Source organism: Gouania willdenowi, chromosome 13 (genome assembly GCF_900634775.1).
Source record: "Gouania willdenowi chromosome 13, fGouWil2.1, whole genome shotgun sequence".
In the NCBI taxonomy this organism is placed as follows: domain Eukaryota; kingdom Metazoa; phylum Chordata; class Actinopteri; order Blenniiformes; family Gobiesocidae; genus Gouania; species Gouania willdenowi.
Window position 1 is genome coordinate 13925470 of NC_041056.1, and position 18532 is coordinate 13944001.

The 18532-nt window shown below is 36.3% G+C and overlaps 1 protein-coding gene across 1 annotated transcript; it reads left to right on the forward strand.

Moving 5' to 3' along the window:
* The first annotated feature begins 5205 nt into the window (after positions 1-5205).
* LOC114474737 (probable G-protein coupled receptor 149) lies at positions 5206-15725 on the forward strand. The gene is made up of 5 exons (XM_028465224.1): positions 5206-6345; positions 7486-7666; positions 8269-8768; positions 12661-12804; positions 14073-15725. Exons 1-5 carry the CDS (start codon positions 5404-5406, stop codon positions 14571-14573), a joined length of 2268 nt encoding a protein of 755 aa, XP_028321025.1. The 5' UTR covers positions 5206-5403; the 3' UTR covers positions 14574-15725.
* The last annotated feature ends 2807 nt before the right edge of the window (positions 15726-18532 follow it).

The window sequence follows — 18532 nt, forward strand, 5'->3', positions numbered from 1 at the left end:
TCAGTCTAACCCCAAATAACTGCTGTGGTATTTTTTGCACTTGTATTTAGAGTAAATCCAAAGCCTTAAATCAAGAAAAAAAAAATTCAAAATTTTTTCACATTTTGGCCATGCCGCGCCTTATCTTTTTTGTGTTTTTTAATTTTTGTCATTTTCTCTACTTTACTTCAGTCCAACCCCAAATAACTGCCGTGGTATTTTTTGCACTTGTATTTAGAGTAAATCCAAAGCCTTAGATTAGGAAAAAAAAAATTCAAAATTTTTTCACTTTTTGGCCATGCCGCGCCTTATCTTTCTTGTGTTTTTTAATTTTTGTCATTTTCTCTACTTTACTTCAGTCTAACCCCAAATAACTGCCGTGGTTTTTTTTGCACTTGTATTTAGAGTAAATCCAAAGCCTTAAATCAAGAAAAAAAAAATTCAAAATTTTTTCACATTTTGGCCTTATCTTTTTTGTGTTTTTTAATTTTTGTCATTTTCTCTACTTTACTTCAGTCTAACCCCAAATAACTGCCGTGGTATTTTTTGCACTTGTATTTAGAGTAAATCCAAAGCCTTAAATCAAGAAAAAAAAAATTCAAAATTTTTTTCACTTTTTGGCCTTATCTTTTTTGTGTTTTTTTTAATTTTTGTCATTTTCTCTACTTTACTTCAGTCTAACCCCAAATAACTGCCATGGTATTTTTTGCACTTGTATTTAGAGTAAATCCAAAGCCTTAAATCAAGAAAAAAAAAATTCAAAATTTTTTCACATTTTGGCCTTATCTTTTTTGTGTTTTTTAATTTTTGTCATTTTCTCTACTTTACTTCAGTCTAACCCCAAATAACTGCCGTGGTATTTTTTGCACTTGTATTTAGAGTAAATCCAAAGCCTTAAATCAAGAAAAAAAAAATTCAACATTTTTTCACTTTTTGGCCATGCCGCGCCTTATCTTTTTTGTGTTTTTTAATTTTTGTCATTTTCTCTACTTTACTTCAGTCTAACCCCAAATAACTGCCGTGGTATCTTTTGCACTTGTATTTAGAGTAAATCCAAAGCCTTAAATCAAGAAAAAAAAAATTCAAAATTTTTTCACTTTGTTGCCATGCCGCGCCTTATCTTTCTTGTGTTTTTTAATTTTTGTCATTTTGTCTACTTTACTTCAGTCTAACCCCAAATAACTGCCGTGGTATTTTTTGCACTTGTATTTAGAGTAAATCCAAAGCCTTAAATCAAGAAAAAAAAAATTCAAAATTTTTTCACATTTTGGCCATGCCGCGCCTTATCTTTTTTGTGTTTTTTAATTTTTGTCATTTTCTCTACTTTACTTCAGTCTAACCCCAAATAACTGCCGTGGTATTTTTTGCACTTGTATTTAGAGTAAATCCAAAGCCTTAAATCAAGAAAAAAAAAATTCAAAATTTTTTCACTTTTTGGCCATGCCGCGCCTTATCTTTCTTGTGTTTTTTAATTTTTGTCATTTTCTCTACTTTACTTCAGTCTAACCCCAAATAACTGCCGTGGTTTTTTTTGCACTTGTATTTAGAGTAAATCCAAAGCCTTAAATCAAGAAAAAAAAAATTCAAAATTTTTTCACATTTTGGCCTTATCTTTTTTGTGTTTTTTAATTTTTGTCATTTTCTCTACTTTACTTCAGTCTAACCCCAAATAACTGCCGTGGTATTTTTTGCACTTGTATTTAGAGTAAATCCAAAGCCTTAAATCAAGAAAAAAAAAATTCAAAATTTTTTCACTTTTTGGCCTTATCTTTTTTGTGTTTTTTTTAATTTTTGTCATTTTCTCTACTTTACTTCAGTCTAACCCCAAATAACTGCCATGGTATTTTTTGCACTTGTATTTAGAGTAAATCCAAAGCCTTAAATCAAGAAAAAAAAAATTCAAATTTTTTTCACTTTTTGGTCATGCCGCGCCTTATCTTTTTTGTGTTTTTTTAATTTTTGTTATTTTGTCTACTTTACTTCAGTCTAACCCCAAATAACTGCCGTGGTATTTTTTGCCCTTGTATTTAGAGTAAATCCAAAGCCTTAAATCAAGAAAAAAAAAATTCAAATTTTTTTCACTTTTTGGCCATGTGTTTTTTAATTTTTGTCATTTTCTCTACTTTACTTCAGTCTAACCCCAAATAACTGCTGTGGTATTTTTTGCACTTGTATTTAGAGTAAATCCAAAGCCTTAAATCAAGAAAAAAAAAATTCAAAATTTTTTCACATTTTGGCCTTATCTTTTTTGTGTTTTTTAATTTTTGTCATTTTCTCTACTTTACTTCAGTCTAACCCCAAATAACTGCCGTGGTATTTTTTGCACTTGTATTTAGAGTAAATCCAAAGCCTTAAATCAAGAAAAAAAAAATTCAAAATTTTTTCACTTTTTGGCCTTATCTTTTTTGTGTTTTTTTTAATTTTTGTCATTTTCTCTACTTTACTTCAGTCTAACCCCAAATAACTGCCGTGGTATTTTTTGCACTTGTATTTAGAGTAAATCCAAAGCCTTAAATCAAGAAAAAAAAAATTCAAATTTTTTTCACTTTTTGGTCATGCCGCGCCTTATCTTTTTTGTGTTTTTTTAATTTTTGTTATTTTGTCTACTTTACTTCAGTCTAACCCCAAATAACTGCCGTGGTATTTTTTTGCCCTTGTATTTAGAGTAAATCCAAAGCCTTAAATCAAGAAAAAAAAAATTCAAATTTTTTTCACTTTTTGGCCATGTGTTTTTTAATTTTTGTCATTTTCTCTACTTTACTTCAGTCTAACCCCAAATAACTGCTGTGGTATTTTTTGCACTTGTATTTAGAGTAAATCCAAAGCCTTAAATCAAGAAAAAAAAAATTCAAAATTTTTTCACATTTTGGCCTTATCTTTTTTGTGTTTTTTAATTTTTGTCATTTTCTCTACTTTACTTCAGTCTAACCCCAAATAACTGCCGTGGTATTTTTTGCACTTGTATTTAGACTAAATCCAAAGCCTTAAATCAAGAAAAAAAAATTCTATATTTTTTCACTTTTTGGCCATGCCGCGCCTTATCTTTTTTGTGTTTTTTAATTTTTGTCATTTTCTCTACTTTACTTCAGTCTAACCCCAAATAACTGCCGTGGTATTTTTTGCACTTGTATTTAGAGTAAATCCAAAGCCTTAAATCAAGAAAAAAAAAAATTCAAAATTTTTTCACTTTTTGGTCACTTTTTTGTGTTTTTTAATTTTTGTCATTTTCTCTACTTTACTTCAGTCTAACCCCAAATAACTGCCGTGGTATTTTTTGCACTTGTATTTAGAGTAAATCCAAAGCCTTAAATCAAGAAAAAAAAAATTCAAATTTTTTTCACTTTTTGGCCACTTTTTTGTGTTTTTTAATTTTTGTCATTTTCTCTACTTTACTTCAGTCTAACCCCAAATAACTGCCGTGGTATTTTTTGCACTTGTATTTAGAGTAATTCCAAAGCCTTAAATCAAGAAAAAAAAAATTCTATATTTTTCACATTTTGGCCATGCTGCGCCTTATCTTTTTTGTGCTTTTTAATTTTTGTCATTTTCTCTACTTTACTTCAGTCTAACCCCAAATAACTGCCGTGGTATTTTTTGCACTTGTTTTTAGAGTAATTCCAAAGCCTTAGATCAAGAAAAAAAAAATTCTAAATTTTTTCACTTTTTGGCTATGCCTTATCATTTTTGTGCTTTTTAATTTTTTTTCATTTTCTCTACTTTACTTCAGTCTAACCCCAAATAACTGAAGTGGTAATTTTTATACTTGTATTTAGAGTAATTCCAAAGCCTTAGATCAAGAAAAAAAATATTCTAAATTTTTTCACTTTTTGGCCATGCCGGAAACGCGACACTGTCACAAAAATTAACGTATCTCTTTATGTGCGTGCGAACACAATTTCTGGGTGTTTTTTGTGCTGCTGGACACCGCTTTTAAATGCATGTATTTTGAATGAAAGTTATTTTGTGCAATTACAACTTTTTGGAACATTTTATTCAGGGTCAGGTTAAGGTGATAAATCCCATTGGTTTGCAATTCGATCGAAGCAGCTCGACAAAATTTCGCACAATTTTCCAAAGAACAAAACTAAGTCATGTCACCTAGCATGAAAAAAAATGTTCCCTGTAACACAAAAAAATATGAGGAAATTGTGTTGCCACGCATAAAAAAATTATAGGCTTCACTATCCCCGTGAGACTGGGCTGGCACAGCACAAAATAATGACATTACCCATGCAAACTCTTCTTTCTCTTTTTCTTCCCTAGAAGTTAAGAAAAAAAAAACTATTTTTCTGGGACATTGCAGCCTTGTTCAGCCAAAGTGTGTGTCGCGCCCCCTTGTGGGAAATGGAGGTATGACAGGTGGGGCTTGACAAACAGGAGGACATTTTCAATTTCATGTCAATCTTTTTCAATGCCTTTCTAATAAAGATCAATAACACTAAACAAAATGCCTACACACACAAAATAAAAAAGTAATAATGAGAAGCCTAAAAAATGAGGCAGAAATTAAAAGAGCATTCAATGAATAAAATGCATTAGATATGGACCGGGAACAAAATGTAACTCGAAACTAAAGTGTAAAAATAATTATTTACTACGGCATGTACTTCACATGGAGCAAAATAATAAAGAAACTTTCAATAGCTGACTTAAAAAATACATTTTTTTTTTTTGTTTTGTTTTCTTTAACTTTAACAGATTGCAAACAATGTTTCGTTACTTCCTGTGTTTTTTGTCTACTGTATTCTTGCATTTGTTTTTTATGCAGGTGAATCGTTTTAGTTTATGTTTTTTAGTTTTGATTTATTTATGAAATATGACACTTGCATTATGAAACATGAAGCTACTTTTTCCCTGTTAGTTCAATACATTTTAATATGTGTTATTTGGCCGGATTATTTGGGGGCGGAGTCGGTGCGTGTGTGTGTGCGTTGGGGGGGGGATACCCAAAAAAGAGAATCACTGGTCTAAAGCTATAAATTGGATGCTTATGGGGCCCATCTGACGGATTCGGGGCTCTAATACGCATGCACACACAACACAAGCGCGCGCACACCTCGCGCATGGTAATAGTATAGCTGTGCTGTGGTCGGCCCGCCCCCCCCCCCAATCGAAGGGATTTGGTGATGACGACGACTGCGCGTAGATCAGCTGCTGGAGACCATGCAGAGATGCTCCTGTTTCTCAGTTTAAGCGTAAAGTGCCTGCTGTTACTGGAGCTCTAAGGACCGGCTCTTTGGAGGGATACCTGGGGTTCTACGTCCACAGAAGTGACCGCACAGCGCTGATAACGTGTGTTTTAGATGAGGAGGAGGAGGAAGAGGATGTTGCACTGCGTCTCTCTCATTCTACCTTGTGTGATTTAACCACGTTGTGCGATTTGCTTCTGTCAAACTTTACGAGACAAACCAGAGTCCTGTGAAAATGTCCGGCACACATTACAGCTCTCCGGCACCAAACCAGAGCTACACCCCCGGCCCCAGCGCCACCACAGACCCCTCCGGGAGGGACGCACAGGTGCGTCTGTTCCTCTTCGGTCTGTGCGTTGCCATCGCCGCTGTTACCTTCGTCGGAGGGGTTTACTCTCTGCTCTGCCTCCTCCGGATGAGGGAAAAGACCTCCCTGTGTGTGATCGTGGCTTCTCTGTCTGTAGACGACCTGCTGAGCGTGGTTCCTCTGTCCCTGTTCCTGCTGCTGCAGTGGGACCGGGACCGGGCTCAAAGCTCGGTCAGTCTCTGCACTTTATCCGGACTTCTCTACGTGTTCCAGGGTGTTTCCAGCAACATGAAGGCGTGCCTTATAGCAGCGTATACTTTTTCTGTCACTAAGACGAGGTTCGGGGTGCTTGAGGCGGTCTGCCGGCCGCTGACAGTGAGGTGGGCCGTGCTGGGTGTGTGGGCTGTGAGCCTGGCTGTCAGTGTCCTGCCTCTGTGTGGATGGGGCAGCTTCACACCCTCATCTCTGGGATGTTTCCCAGAAAGTGGCAGTTTTTACATCCTCCTGCTCTTCTCTTTATATTCCCTGTGCTTTTGTGGGTTGTTTTGTTTCTTCACCCCCCTCACATACCAGCTGCTGTGCTCCAGAGAGCCCCACAGCACTTTGATGTACCCCAGCTTTGAGGAGATGGAGAAGGAGCTCCAGTCTTTCTCCAGGGACAGTATGAACTCAAGCTTCGGGACGTACAACGACCTCAGTCCCAGTTCGTGTGGGACGGAGCAGAGACAGAGAGAGGACAGCGGTGTGTCCCCAGAGGCCCTCAGAGGACAGGGGCCAGCAGCTGTAGGGGACACACCGGTGGGGTTTGCACAAAAGCGCTTCTCAATGATCCTAGCGATGGTCCGAGTGGTTCTATGGATGCCAATGATGGTAAGAACAGGGGCGGAGCTACACTTCCATACATGGGGTGGGCACACATTTATCAGGTGGTCAAAAATGATAAATAAGTAAACATATTTATTTTCTCTAATATGGAAGTGTATGAGGGCCAATTTTGATGGTGAAAATTAATTTGGACAAATCATAAAATAGAGTCGATATGTGGAGATTAAAATAAAAATTTTGAAAATGAAGTTGAAGTTTAATGTCGAGATCAAAGTCGAAATTTCAAAAATGAACTCAAAATACAATATCGTGACAAAAGTCAAAGGTCTGATAATGAAGTCAAATCTACGGACGCTGACAAGGGTCAATTCATCATATGACAACAAACTGCAGATTGTGGCCATCTACAAAATTCTGTGTATCGATGAATGCATTAAATGATACTTCAAAGTTGGGTTTAATAACAAATAGATTTTTTTTTTTTAGCTCATAAACATGATGTTGTAATCTCTTTAAGGACCTTGAAGAGATATTGCCAAAAACATAAAAGCCAAACTTGTGGGTGTTTCTGTGTGAATTTGCCATGTCATGTTTATGTATCCTGGCTTTTTATGTTAGGTGACTGAAAGTTGTCAGGCAAGATGGATGAAAACAATTTTACTCTTAATTTTGTTTTACTTCACAACAAAGGAGGGAAAGACTTAATTTAGCAAACAAAATTTTAGAAAGGCGTTAAGGAAAAAAACATATTTAATAACCATCTGAGGGGTGAAGTGTATTCAATATGAATAATTAGACTCACATTACCTGTTTCCATCCAAACATGTTGGAGTCTAGCTATGTAATAAGTCAGGGTTGTGGAGTTAGAGAAAATATAGTTATTTATTGTTGATCAAATTTTGGATGTCTTAATTTATTTGATACATTTCTTTTTCCAAAACAATGAAGGTTCCCCATTCAGTTTCTTAGGTGGGTTACAAAAGTAAAAAAAAAAAAAAACATTTTGGCTCAAACATGCATTATGCTATATACTGTAAACGAATATCAATAAATTGTAGAAAGTCTACATTGGATGAATAGTGTGTGATTTCCTTTCATTATTGTATCTCCCTGCATCCACTCATGCATACAGATTTACAGGCTGCACACCTGGTTAATCCTTCCCTCCCTCCCCTTCATCCACAGACTTTGGTGCTGGTACGGCATGCAGTGAATATGCGCAGCTCCTCCCTGGAGACTCTGAGCTTCTTTCTCACTCTGCTTGCGCCTGCGGTCACTCCATTGTTTGTGCTTTCGGAACACTGGATCCACCTGCCCTGTGGTTGCTTCATCCATTGCAAACAGGAGCCAACAAAAGAACCCTCAGGTGTGTTGATGAAATGAATGCTTTTACTGTTGAAACCATCCAACGAAGCAGAAGACCCGGCCTAGTGTCTATCATTTTCAATCACAGCCCTTAAAGCTGATATCTGGAGTTTCTGAGAAATCTATGTTTATGTATGATTCTTTTAAAATGAGAAATAATACCTAAATAGTCTTTTATTATGGTCTACTGCCGGTAGTCATTCATATACATTAATGTATATAGCTTAGTCCCGCCTTCGTCCTATAAACCCCTATCTCCCAGCCATTAGGCTTCGACTTCCTGTTTTTGAGACTGTCAATCAAAGTGAATGCGGAACTGTGCACGGAAACAAGGCCACACGTCACAACAGCAAACAGGTAAATATGATTTTGACTCTTACCTGACCCATAGACCTATATCAATGCGACCTTGTTATGTTTTGCGATGTGCGTGCAGAAAATTAGAGGCGTGGCTTCTGGTAGATTGGCAGAGGCAGTGGGAGGAAGTGAGGCTGTTTAGGGCGGGACATCGAAACGTTTCTCAAAAACTCCAGATATCAGCTTTAATATTTTCTAACTGAGGGTCCATAACATATTAATACCTTTTTTTCATTTTTTTCACAGTGATGATGAAAAGAAAAATTGAATTCAACCTTTCGTTCCAACAAGGCTACGGGGTGTACAAGTTGTCACGTGCAACAATGTCTCCCCCTATTAAGAAACCTGCTTATCACAGCCTTTTTAACTGTGATTTTTCTACTACTCAACTTGATGCGCTCCAAAGCGCCAGACTCCCCAACATGGGAGACAATTTGGGTTTCAGCCTCACCTGCCCAGTGGACACCTCCACTCATGCAGAGCCTCTGTTGGAGGCTGAGGCTGGAGGGGGTGTAGAGACACCTGCTGATAGAGTCCCACTGAGCAATGAGAGGCACAGAGGTGACGATCAGTTCCAACACATCACCTCACTGCCTCTGCATCATCAAGGACACCATCATGATCTCATTGATCCATCATCCGTGTTTGAGGGGCCGGAGAGGAGGCTGTCGCACGCGGAGAGTCGGAACATTGAGCTGACGGACTGGGAGTGGTGCAGGAGTAAATCTGAAAGAACACCCAGACAGGTACAGACCAGTTTGTTAATGGGAATTACCGTTCATTAGTTCATTTGTATTGTCCTTCTGATAAAGCTGAGTTCTTCCAACCATCACGCTGTGTTAGAGAAACACAAGAATTTTTGATAGTGTTATAAACCATATTTAATACAGTGGGTGGGTGTGGCTTCCTTTTATTTTCATTTCATTTTTTATTTATTTATTTAGCACACATTAAAGAAAAAAACAATATTAAAGGTGCAAGGAGGGAACGAAGCCCAATGGGCTTGTATAAGAGCTCCACCCCTAACCTAAAATAAGGCTAACAAATAAACGCTCAAAATTTCACAGTTAATCTTTGATATATGAGGAAAAATAATATATAACGACAAAGAAAATATTGAACAAAATATGAATTGAAAATAAAAAAAAATATACAAAATTAAAACATATATATATATACCCATATGCACATGCAAATACAAACATACATAGAGTAAAGTGAGAGAGGGCATGCAGTAATTAGATGTAATGTAGGAGGACTTATTAGTATTTTATTAATATTTTATTCCAAATATGCAAATAGTACAAGGCTTCCTGATTGCTATTTAACACATTATTTGCATAATATAATATAGAAATGCAGATTTTGAAGCAAAAAAATAATGAAGCACAGAAAAAAAAAAAAAAGGCATCCAAAAAGCAACTTATAAATGGATAAGATATATTTACATAATGTAATAACTAGCGGTAGTAGGAAAAAACATTCACTAACAGATGTCAGCACATGTAATTAAGATACAATGAAAATTACTTTGCTGCTCCTAAAATATCTTCTTTTCACCCAACTTCTACAAACACTTCCTTTTTTTTTTTTTGCTAAAACTTAATGGGCTCCCACAAGGGAAGCTTTTGCTGTCATATAATTTTAATTTAATTTAAATTTTAATTACTTTATTAATCCCTGCAGGGAAATATACTTACTTACTATTTTTGTTTATTTATTTTAACGTGTCTGAAAATGTGAATTTAAAAAAAAAAAAAAAAAAAAAAAAACCTACACTCAATTCACTTTTAGAATAAGTCTGTAACATTTCAAAATGTGGAAAAAGTAAATGAGCGTAGATTTAGGTGACACTGTAGGTTAGCTGGCTTACCCCTATGCTCATAAATACTGTAAATAATTATCTTGTTGGTCAACACATGCTAATTGCTAATTTCTTGCCACATATCAAGCATGCATATTAAGCTGGCATGTTGGCAATTAAATAAATCTTTCCCCACACAAATAAAGCCTCTAATTTCTTCCAGAATAGTATTTTTGTTAGCTTAGTAATCTTACCACCAATTTAAACTTAAGGTTAGCCACAGGTGCAAGGAAAATTGATAGTCTATAGAGGTTGCAGGAATTGAAGTAGAAAGGTGAAGTTATTGCACAATGTGATTTATTTTTAGGTTAGTTTTAAAGCTACAGGGAGCCATTGCAAAACAGTCAAAGAGCCACATGAAGCTCCAGAGCCACAGGTTGCAGACCCCTGGTCTAAGTCAGAAATTTGAAGTGCTGTGGCTTGAAAATGGCAGAGTCTAAAAATCAATTTAAAATATAAAACACCTTACTGCTGAATTTTGCATTTACTTACTTTGTCAATAGCAAAATAAGCCTAATAGGTGTCCTCAGGCCTTTTTTTTTATTGACTGTATTTTTATATGTGTAAGAAAATAATTACCACTGTGCAAACAACATCAGTTTCTTGACCACAATCACAAAAGATCAAATTAAGTCCAGCAATCCTAGAGCAAAAATAACTGCTGATACACAGCAAACAAGATCAAATAGTTGTGATTTAAGATGTTCCCTGGCTGTGATTTGTTCCTTGTTAGCCGACTCAATGTTATTATCCAGTGTTGTTTTACTTTTTTTTTTATCTCAGCCCCTCTGGCTCTTCGCATCCAGGGTAGGTGGAATTAAAGCTTAAAGACATATTTACCCTCTCCGTGACTTTATACTCTATTGGCTGAGCACAGAGCTGAGGGTGCGCACACAAGCCCTTTCCTAGAGGACAACGGTTGAGCTATTGTAATGTATAACTAAAATCCACTCAGTCCTGCGATGCAAATGATAAGCTTTTACTCATGGCAGGACCTGAAAATGAAAAATGTATTGATTTGTCGTGAACCCCCCCACCTCCCTGCTTGATTCAACATGCTGCATCCACCAGTGTTTTTAGAGCGTGACGCTGGTAGGAAATGTTTAGCTGAGTATTTGTTTTCAAAGCAGTATTCAAGAATCCATGAGGGGTCAGAATAACAATAGAGCTGAAAGAACTTTGTATCAAGTTAGTAATCAGTCTAAAATTATAGCATTATTACATAAAATCTATTTTATTTTAGCAAATTAATGATCAAAACAGAGCTGTACGTCAACAAGTGAACTCATTTACTCCTCCAAGGGGGTCATGTTTTCACCTGTGTTTATTTGTTCGTTTGTATGTTAGCAGGATTTCACTAAAGTACTTGATGCGATTCTGACTCCATCATTAATGAAATTTCCAAAGTTTATATCTTGATTCATAAAAAAGACAGTTTTATGAAATTTTACTCAGTTATGTCAGATTTGTTCCTCAATTACCTCACTGGGCTTCATCAGGATCAGATCCAGATTGCGATTTTTCAACAAACAAACAAAAGAATGCCCATACATTTTGACGTACTATATCATTATTAATGGTTTAAATAATCAATGATAACTGCTAGTCTATGACAACAAGTGGATATTTGGAACTTAGCACAGCTTTGCTTTCTCTGAAGTTTCTTGTTCTATTTAGTGTTACTAGAATTTTACTATGAAATTAAAACATGTTCTCCATCTTGAATCACATGAACACTGTTAATGATGAAAATCACGTCAATACTGGTCTGTCGTAATTATTGGGATAAATAACATTATTTAAAAGAAGATGTAAGATAAACATAACTGTGTTTTGTGATGAGTGCTATGAGATGACTTATTGTTGCATTTGTTTGCTATATGAATAAAGTTGAATTAGAATTAGAATATGTAAGCAGAAAAAGCACTACTTGATTAATTACATATATGAGTGTCTAACTATTTTTGACTTGAGCGTGAGCTGCTGGCTTATCATATATAGCTTTTCTTTCATTCTTTACTCCCAAAGGATCCAAGAGAATGGCACAAAAACAGAGAGTAAAGGAAGACATGCAATTTAAAACCGCCGTTGTCTTTATTGTGCCTCATAGTTTCAGTCAGATCACTACATTAAAGTCGTCTCAGTGGCTTAAGGAGAGCTGCCATCCTCCCACTATTATATCAGACGATGTCTGCGCTTTCACTGTTGCAAATGGGCATTTTTTTCAAAAACATTTCCTCTGCAGTCGCTCACTTGGATGCAACATTTATTTCATTGCATAAAAGCTTAAGTATGAAGGAGAAAATGAAAATATGACTAAAAACAACAACAAAAGTTGGCATTGAAATTACGCATTACTTTCCTTTATTCATTATCTATCCTTCTTCAACTTGTGATAACAACAAGAGAAGGAACTCATCATACTTTGGTCCTCTTGCTGTGAACCTGGAGGTTGGTATGGAAGTTCCAAATCTAAATTTAGAAGTGAAGTGCTGTTGATGGCTCTCATACATGTAGGTCTCATTATCCCTGAGGACGAAAAGGATGGAGCAAATTATTCATCTCCTTTCACTTGAAACCCATGGCAAAATCCCTACACTCTTAGGTCAAAGAAAATGAGGTGTGAAATTATCATGGTCAACAGTCAGTTGGAGGTCTTAGATAAACTTATCATATTTAGTAGTTTCCTAAGGTATTGTTTTCTGCCAGTTGAAGGATGTATAAATATTGACTGAAAGTTATTTGTCCTTTTTTGTTATGATTTTGTTGTGCAGCGATCTGCAGGTGGTCTCTCCATCCCTCTGTGTGCGTTTCAAGGTACTGTATCACTGCAAGCGCCCACAGGGAAGACGCTGTCACTTTCCACCTATGAAGTCAGCAGTGATGGTCTAAAAATCTCTCCCAACAATGCCAAGAAGGTAATACATTAATTTAACAGTCGCTATATGGCTCATTTCATTACATTTCAACAAATGTTCAGGTCATCCCACGCACTTTGGTCTCAAAATTGAACACTGGGAATTTTTTGTTGAATCGGATTAATGCTTTTTAAGATATGGACAATTTAGTGAGGGGGGTGTGTCGATTTTTGCTTGTCATTATTTTTATTCCATTTTCAGCTTCCAATAACTCATAAATTACACCACATAGGAAACTGAAATTTGGTATCATAATACAGCTCCATCTACTCTCTCAGAACATATAAAAAGATCTGCTATACATCCTTTTTTTTTTTTTTTTATCAGACCTCATCATTGTTTATTCTATCTACAGTACCTGTTTTGCACATAGTCTCCTGCACATACACTTTGCACTGATATATTTATGTATTTATATATTTATAGTGCATCCCTCTTTGACCTGACCTGGTTTTTATCCTTTTTCTCCTCTTTTATTCTTTTTACTCTTGTATTCTCGCTGCTTATCCAACTGTTTTTGTTGTGCCTAATGCAACGTCTATCTATCTATCTATCTATCTATCTATCTATCTATCTATCTATCTATCTATCTATTTATCTCCCCTCAAAATTGGAAAAAAGTTTGTCTGGGATTGGGGTTCGAACATTTTTGGACCTTCAGTAAACAACTTAACATATGCGATCAGCTTTGAGCTATGTACATAGACTGTTCACATCACTAATGATTAGTCACATATATGCACTGGTTCTTGGGTGACAGTCTCTTGAAGTCCGAAAGTTTTTTACTATTTTCATTGTCCCATATCTGCATGTGGGAACGTGATAAAAAAAATCTAAGATGACTCTTTCTTGGGATATGAAACATTTTTTCTTCATTCAACTTTATTTTGGACCCCAAGTGTGGGTTATTTCACCACTTGTGGATATTGTAAATCCTTTACATGAGGCCATTGTAGCTTGCCTCTGTGTCTTATAATATATATATATATATATATATATATATATATATATATATATATATATATATATATATATATATATATATATATAATTTTTTGAGACCAAAGTGCATGGGCAATTTGTGAATTGACATGGAATGACACATATGTGGTACAAAATTCCATGTGGCAGTTTTTGATGTCAAAATAGTGTCAACCTTAGAAATAACAATAAAGACCAAATTGCAGAGATGATAAAATTGGGTAACAACATAACCAAGTTATCATTGCTGAATGGGATTATCTTTCATATGTTTTCTCTTTTTAAAGGTTGAAGTGTATCGTTCTAAATCAGTTGGCCATGAGCCCAGTGCAGATGACCCAACGTCAAAAGGCCAAACCAGAGATGTGAATGTCAGCAGTGTGGGACTGGGCATGGAAATAGGAAGGGGAGGTGGCGTCAGCGACACAAATGTCAAGATCCACCTCGAGGTCCTGGAGATCTGTGATAATGAAGAGGCCATGGATAGTGTTTCAATCATCTCCAACATCAGCCAGTCCTCCACCCACGCCCGCTCACCCTCTCTGCGCTACTCCCGCAGGGAGAACCGCTTTGTCTCATGTGACCTGGGAGAGACGGCCTCCTACTCTCTGCTCATCCCAGGCAGCAGTGGCAGCGAGGCAGAGACCATTAATATCACCATACCAGACACAGTGGAAGCACACCGACAGAACAGTCGCCGGCAGACGCAGGGGGGCTCGGGGTATCAGGAGGAGATACAGCTGCTTAATGAAGCCTACAGAAAGCAAGTCGCTGAGAGGGAAGAGTGACATAAAGACAGAAAAAACACAAGGATTTCTCACAGGAATCCCTGAAAGCTGCTTCCCACAATAATATTTCTTTACAGATAAAATCATAGTGTATGACTCATAGATTAATAGATCTAACATCATTTACTCCAAAAAGAAAAGATGCATGAAAGTCTGTTTTCATCTCTATGGCTGTGTTAAAAATGGCATACTCCGAACTATGCACTACAAACACAGTCAGTATATACTGTCTACTATATGCTACAAGTATGGGAGGATTAGGATGATGACCGTTCCCACTGACCTACAATGACAAAAACCTGAAGCACACTGAGGTTAAATATCTTCATTGTTTTTCTACCTTTAAAATTTCTGAAAGCATTTTAAGTGAGAACATGACCAAGTAGAATATAAACATCTGGTGATTTGATCCATAAAACTCATGGAAACACATTTCATGCCGACATTACATCGTTTTTCAGAGTGCTACTGACAAAAGTTCCAGTTAACTTCAAAACTACAGCCCTATTTTAAAAAGCATTAAAAACTAATGGAAGACAAGAAGAGATGCTTTTGTTTTTTATATATAGTTTATTTTATTTGGAATGGACATTTATCAAAATGACATGATCTGCATAGACAAGTGCAAGTGACCATCCAGTTTTGTGATTTTTAGTCCAAAAAGCAAGCAACACCATCCAGCTGAGGGAGTGAGTCCGAATATTACGTTCAGTCCCAGAACCGGGGTCAGATTTCTCCTGTTCTGTGGTGGACCCACCCTCCTCTGATGAATCAAACTTCACTGGAATTATATTAGAGTAGCTTCAATGGAGAAAAATAAAACAAAAATGCTTTTGTTTTGAAAAGAGAATGTTTGATTTTTACCTTAAAGATGGTCCCAGGACGATTTTACGTTCCGCTCGCAATGTATCATGGGACGGTTGAGTGACTAGTGTGCCCACCGTGCAGACTTAAAATATGTTAGTATACATCGGGGTATTCCTCATATACTCAATCTTTCCATACTATCTAATGTGAATGTACTTCATACTCATTTTGACAACATGAGTAATATGTTAGTATGCTATTTCGAACACAGCCCATCACTCTGTTTGATGCCAAGACATTCTTGCACGTTGCATTGCATCATGGGATGTGGTGTCCTGGAGACTGATGCATAGAAGTGTTTTTAGTTTTTTTTTTACAGTGATTTATTGTGTTTCTTTGCCAGACAAGGGCAGTGATTCACCTAACACTGTTTTTGTTCTAGTTGGATCTCGGCATTCCTTGTGATATCAGAATGAAATAAAATAATTTGTATGCACCTGTCTACGCGACTAGACATCCCACAATGCAATGTGTCTAAATGTCAACAAATGTTGTGATGAAAGCAAACTTTTGAGCGACAATCTCTACCGTTTACATCTTTTTTTGGAGCACAACGATCTTTGATTTACTGATCAGTTAGGGCTACACTATGGATATATCGAATAACAAAATCAGCTTTAAATGAGCAGAAATTTCCCCATCAGTCTGCATTAACCCTACTCTAGTTATTTCTATAACAGATCTGACAGGTGACTTTACTACAGCCTCAGCTTATGACTGCCTAAAAAGTACATTTGCTATTTCCTGTACTCATTTTAAAAATATAAGAGCACTCCAATCACCAAACTGTAGAGCACAGATACTGACACAGTGACTCCTAAAAGGGCAGTTAGTTGTAATACTAGCATGGTAGCAGAGCGAGACAGACAGAGAAAGATTCACTACCATCTCATACCCCAGCAGCAACAGCTGGGAAAAAAAAATTAAAAATCACATCAGTGTAGAAAAGGAGAAGCTCAGATTGGACCTTTTGTCTGATAGGAAGCGTCTTCTGCAGAGTACGTCATCTATGACTCAGCTGTCCAGGGATGGGTCACCTGACCCTCCCATCTGACTCATTTATGTGTGCTGCACGCATTGCTGTGAGCGATAAGCCCTGCCTATAGTGATGATGGCATACAGGCAAGAGTAATGCATTGTTTTATCTACCACAAGCGTTTATGATTTCCTTATAAGAGAACGCTTATGATTACTTTGCACTGTGATGGTGTCCATTGTGTCGTACACTTAAGTCGGTTAAATTAGATTAGAAAACCGCTCCTTAGATACACCAAAGCACCATGAATAGAGTCGAGGGGATGCTCTTTCTCAGCTTTCTGCCTTATGTTTCTCGTGTGATTTAAATTAATCAATGTGCATATTTTAGTCCAGTGGGAAGCTTCCAAGTGTAAGCTCTCATCATCAGCACTTGCTCAGTACACTTCCTTTCCAATCACTGTGTCACTGAAACCTTTTACGCAAGCATTGATATAAAAACAATGGCATGTCTCGAGTATTTTTTTTCAATAGACAGCAATGTGCATTTCACTGTGGGTTTCATGCTTTATTGGTGAGACCATGTTTCATAAGAAAATATAGTTTAAATCAGTGTTTCTCAAATGAGGGTACGATGGCACTACAAGGGGTACTTGATAGAGAGAGTAGAAAGTTAATAAATAAAAGCATGAAAACTATGAAGGTATTTTAAATGTGTATTTTTGGTTAAAAAATTATAGTCATGAACATGAACTGAATATACAAGTGTCAGTCTCATTTTTGGTCATCTCCCACAGACCGAAAAGGATAAGAAGTGTAGAAATTATTCATTTATTATTACCATTGCATTCCCATTTCAATCAGTCCCAGAAAAAAGAAAGTTTACATGCATAGTTCACATGTATTAATAACAATAAATGTGAAGTTGTTTCTATGTGCCAAACATTTAGCACAGCTACAGCTAAGCAGTGTTTCATTTTTGCAGCCAATAGACTGGAAGTAGTTCTACCATCTGCTTATTATGAGCGTTAAACAGGACATTAGTTCAGATTCTGGTCAGTGCTACTATGAATAGAGGTGAGAACCTCTGAGTACCTCACGATACGATACGCGATACAAAGCTCACGCTAACGATAATCTCACGATATGACGATACTGCGATTATCGTTATATTGGTCATAAATCAATCTACGATAATTTATGACATAACAAGAAGGAAAAAAAATATTAAGTAAAAAAATTAGAATTCTTATTTTATATCTTTGAAAGACAATATTTTGAAAAAGTGTCCTATAAACAGTGACACTATTTTAGTGCAACATTTCTGTAAATAAGTGTCAACATACCAATGTAAAAGAATAAGTATCTCCAATAGTGCTTTCTGTAAACAAAAAATAAGGTCTTTCTTACCAGTGACACCAGTATAGTGCAACATTCCAGTAAACAATATATTGGTTCTTTCAACAAATAGTGACAAAATTCCCATGAAGACCTACCTGCACATTTTAGTGAAAAAAAAATTGATAGCGCGAGCAAATCGATCATCGACTGTGTGAAAATATATTGTGATATATCGCCATATTGAGACATCGTCACACCCCTAACTACGAACATACTGATCTATTGAATGTCTTATTTAAGCAGGTAGTTTTTGTATAAAACATTTTGACATAGTCATCGAAAAACAATGTGCTACAGAAGTGCTTTGGAACAAAAGGCAATTAAACGACACAGCCTTACTATAGACTCTGGAGGCTGACCTACATATAGTGTATAACAGCATCAGTTCTGCCCCCAAGATCCCAGTAATACAATCATTTTATTGTTTGCATTGTTCGGCATGATACTGGTTGAGTGTTTATCAAAGATAAAGCATTTAAAGCTGTAAATGGAGAGTGCGGCAAAGGTCTGGACCAAAAGCTTTTCTAATTGGTTTTTAATTTCTCTTTGATTTCTAGGACCTTTGTCAACCCACCAGCCTCTGACTGAGCTGATAATTTTAAATGCAAAATTCAGTAAGCATCAAAGGAATTTTAAAAGGCCTGTTCAACACAACCACCTTCACTGAACCAAAATATGTTACAATGCTTGAAGCGTCTCAATTTCAAGTTTTAAAG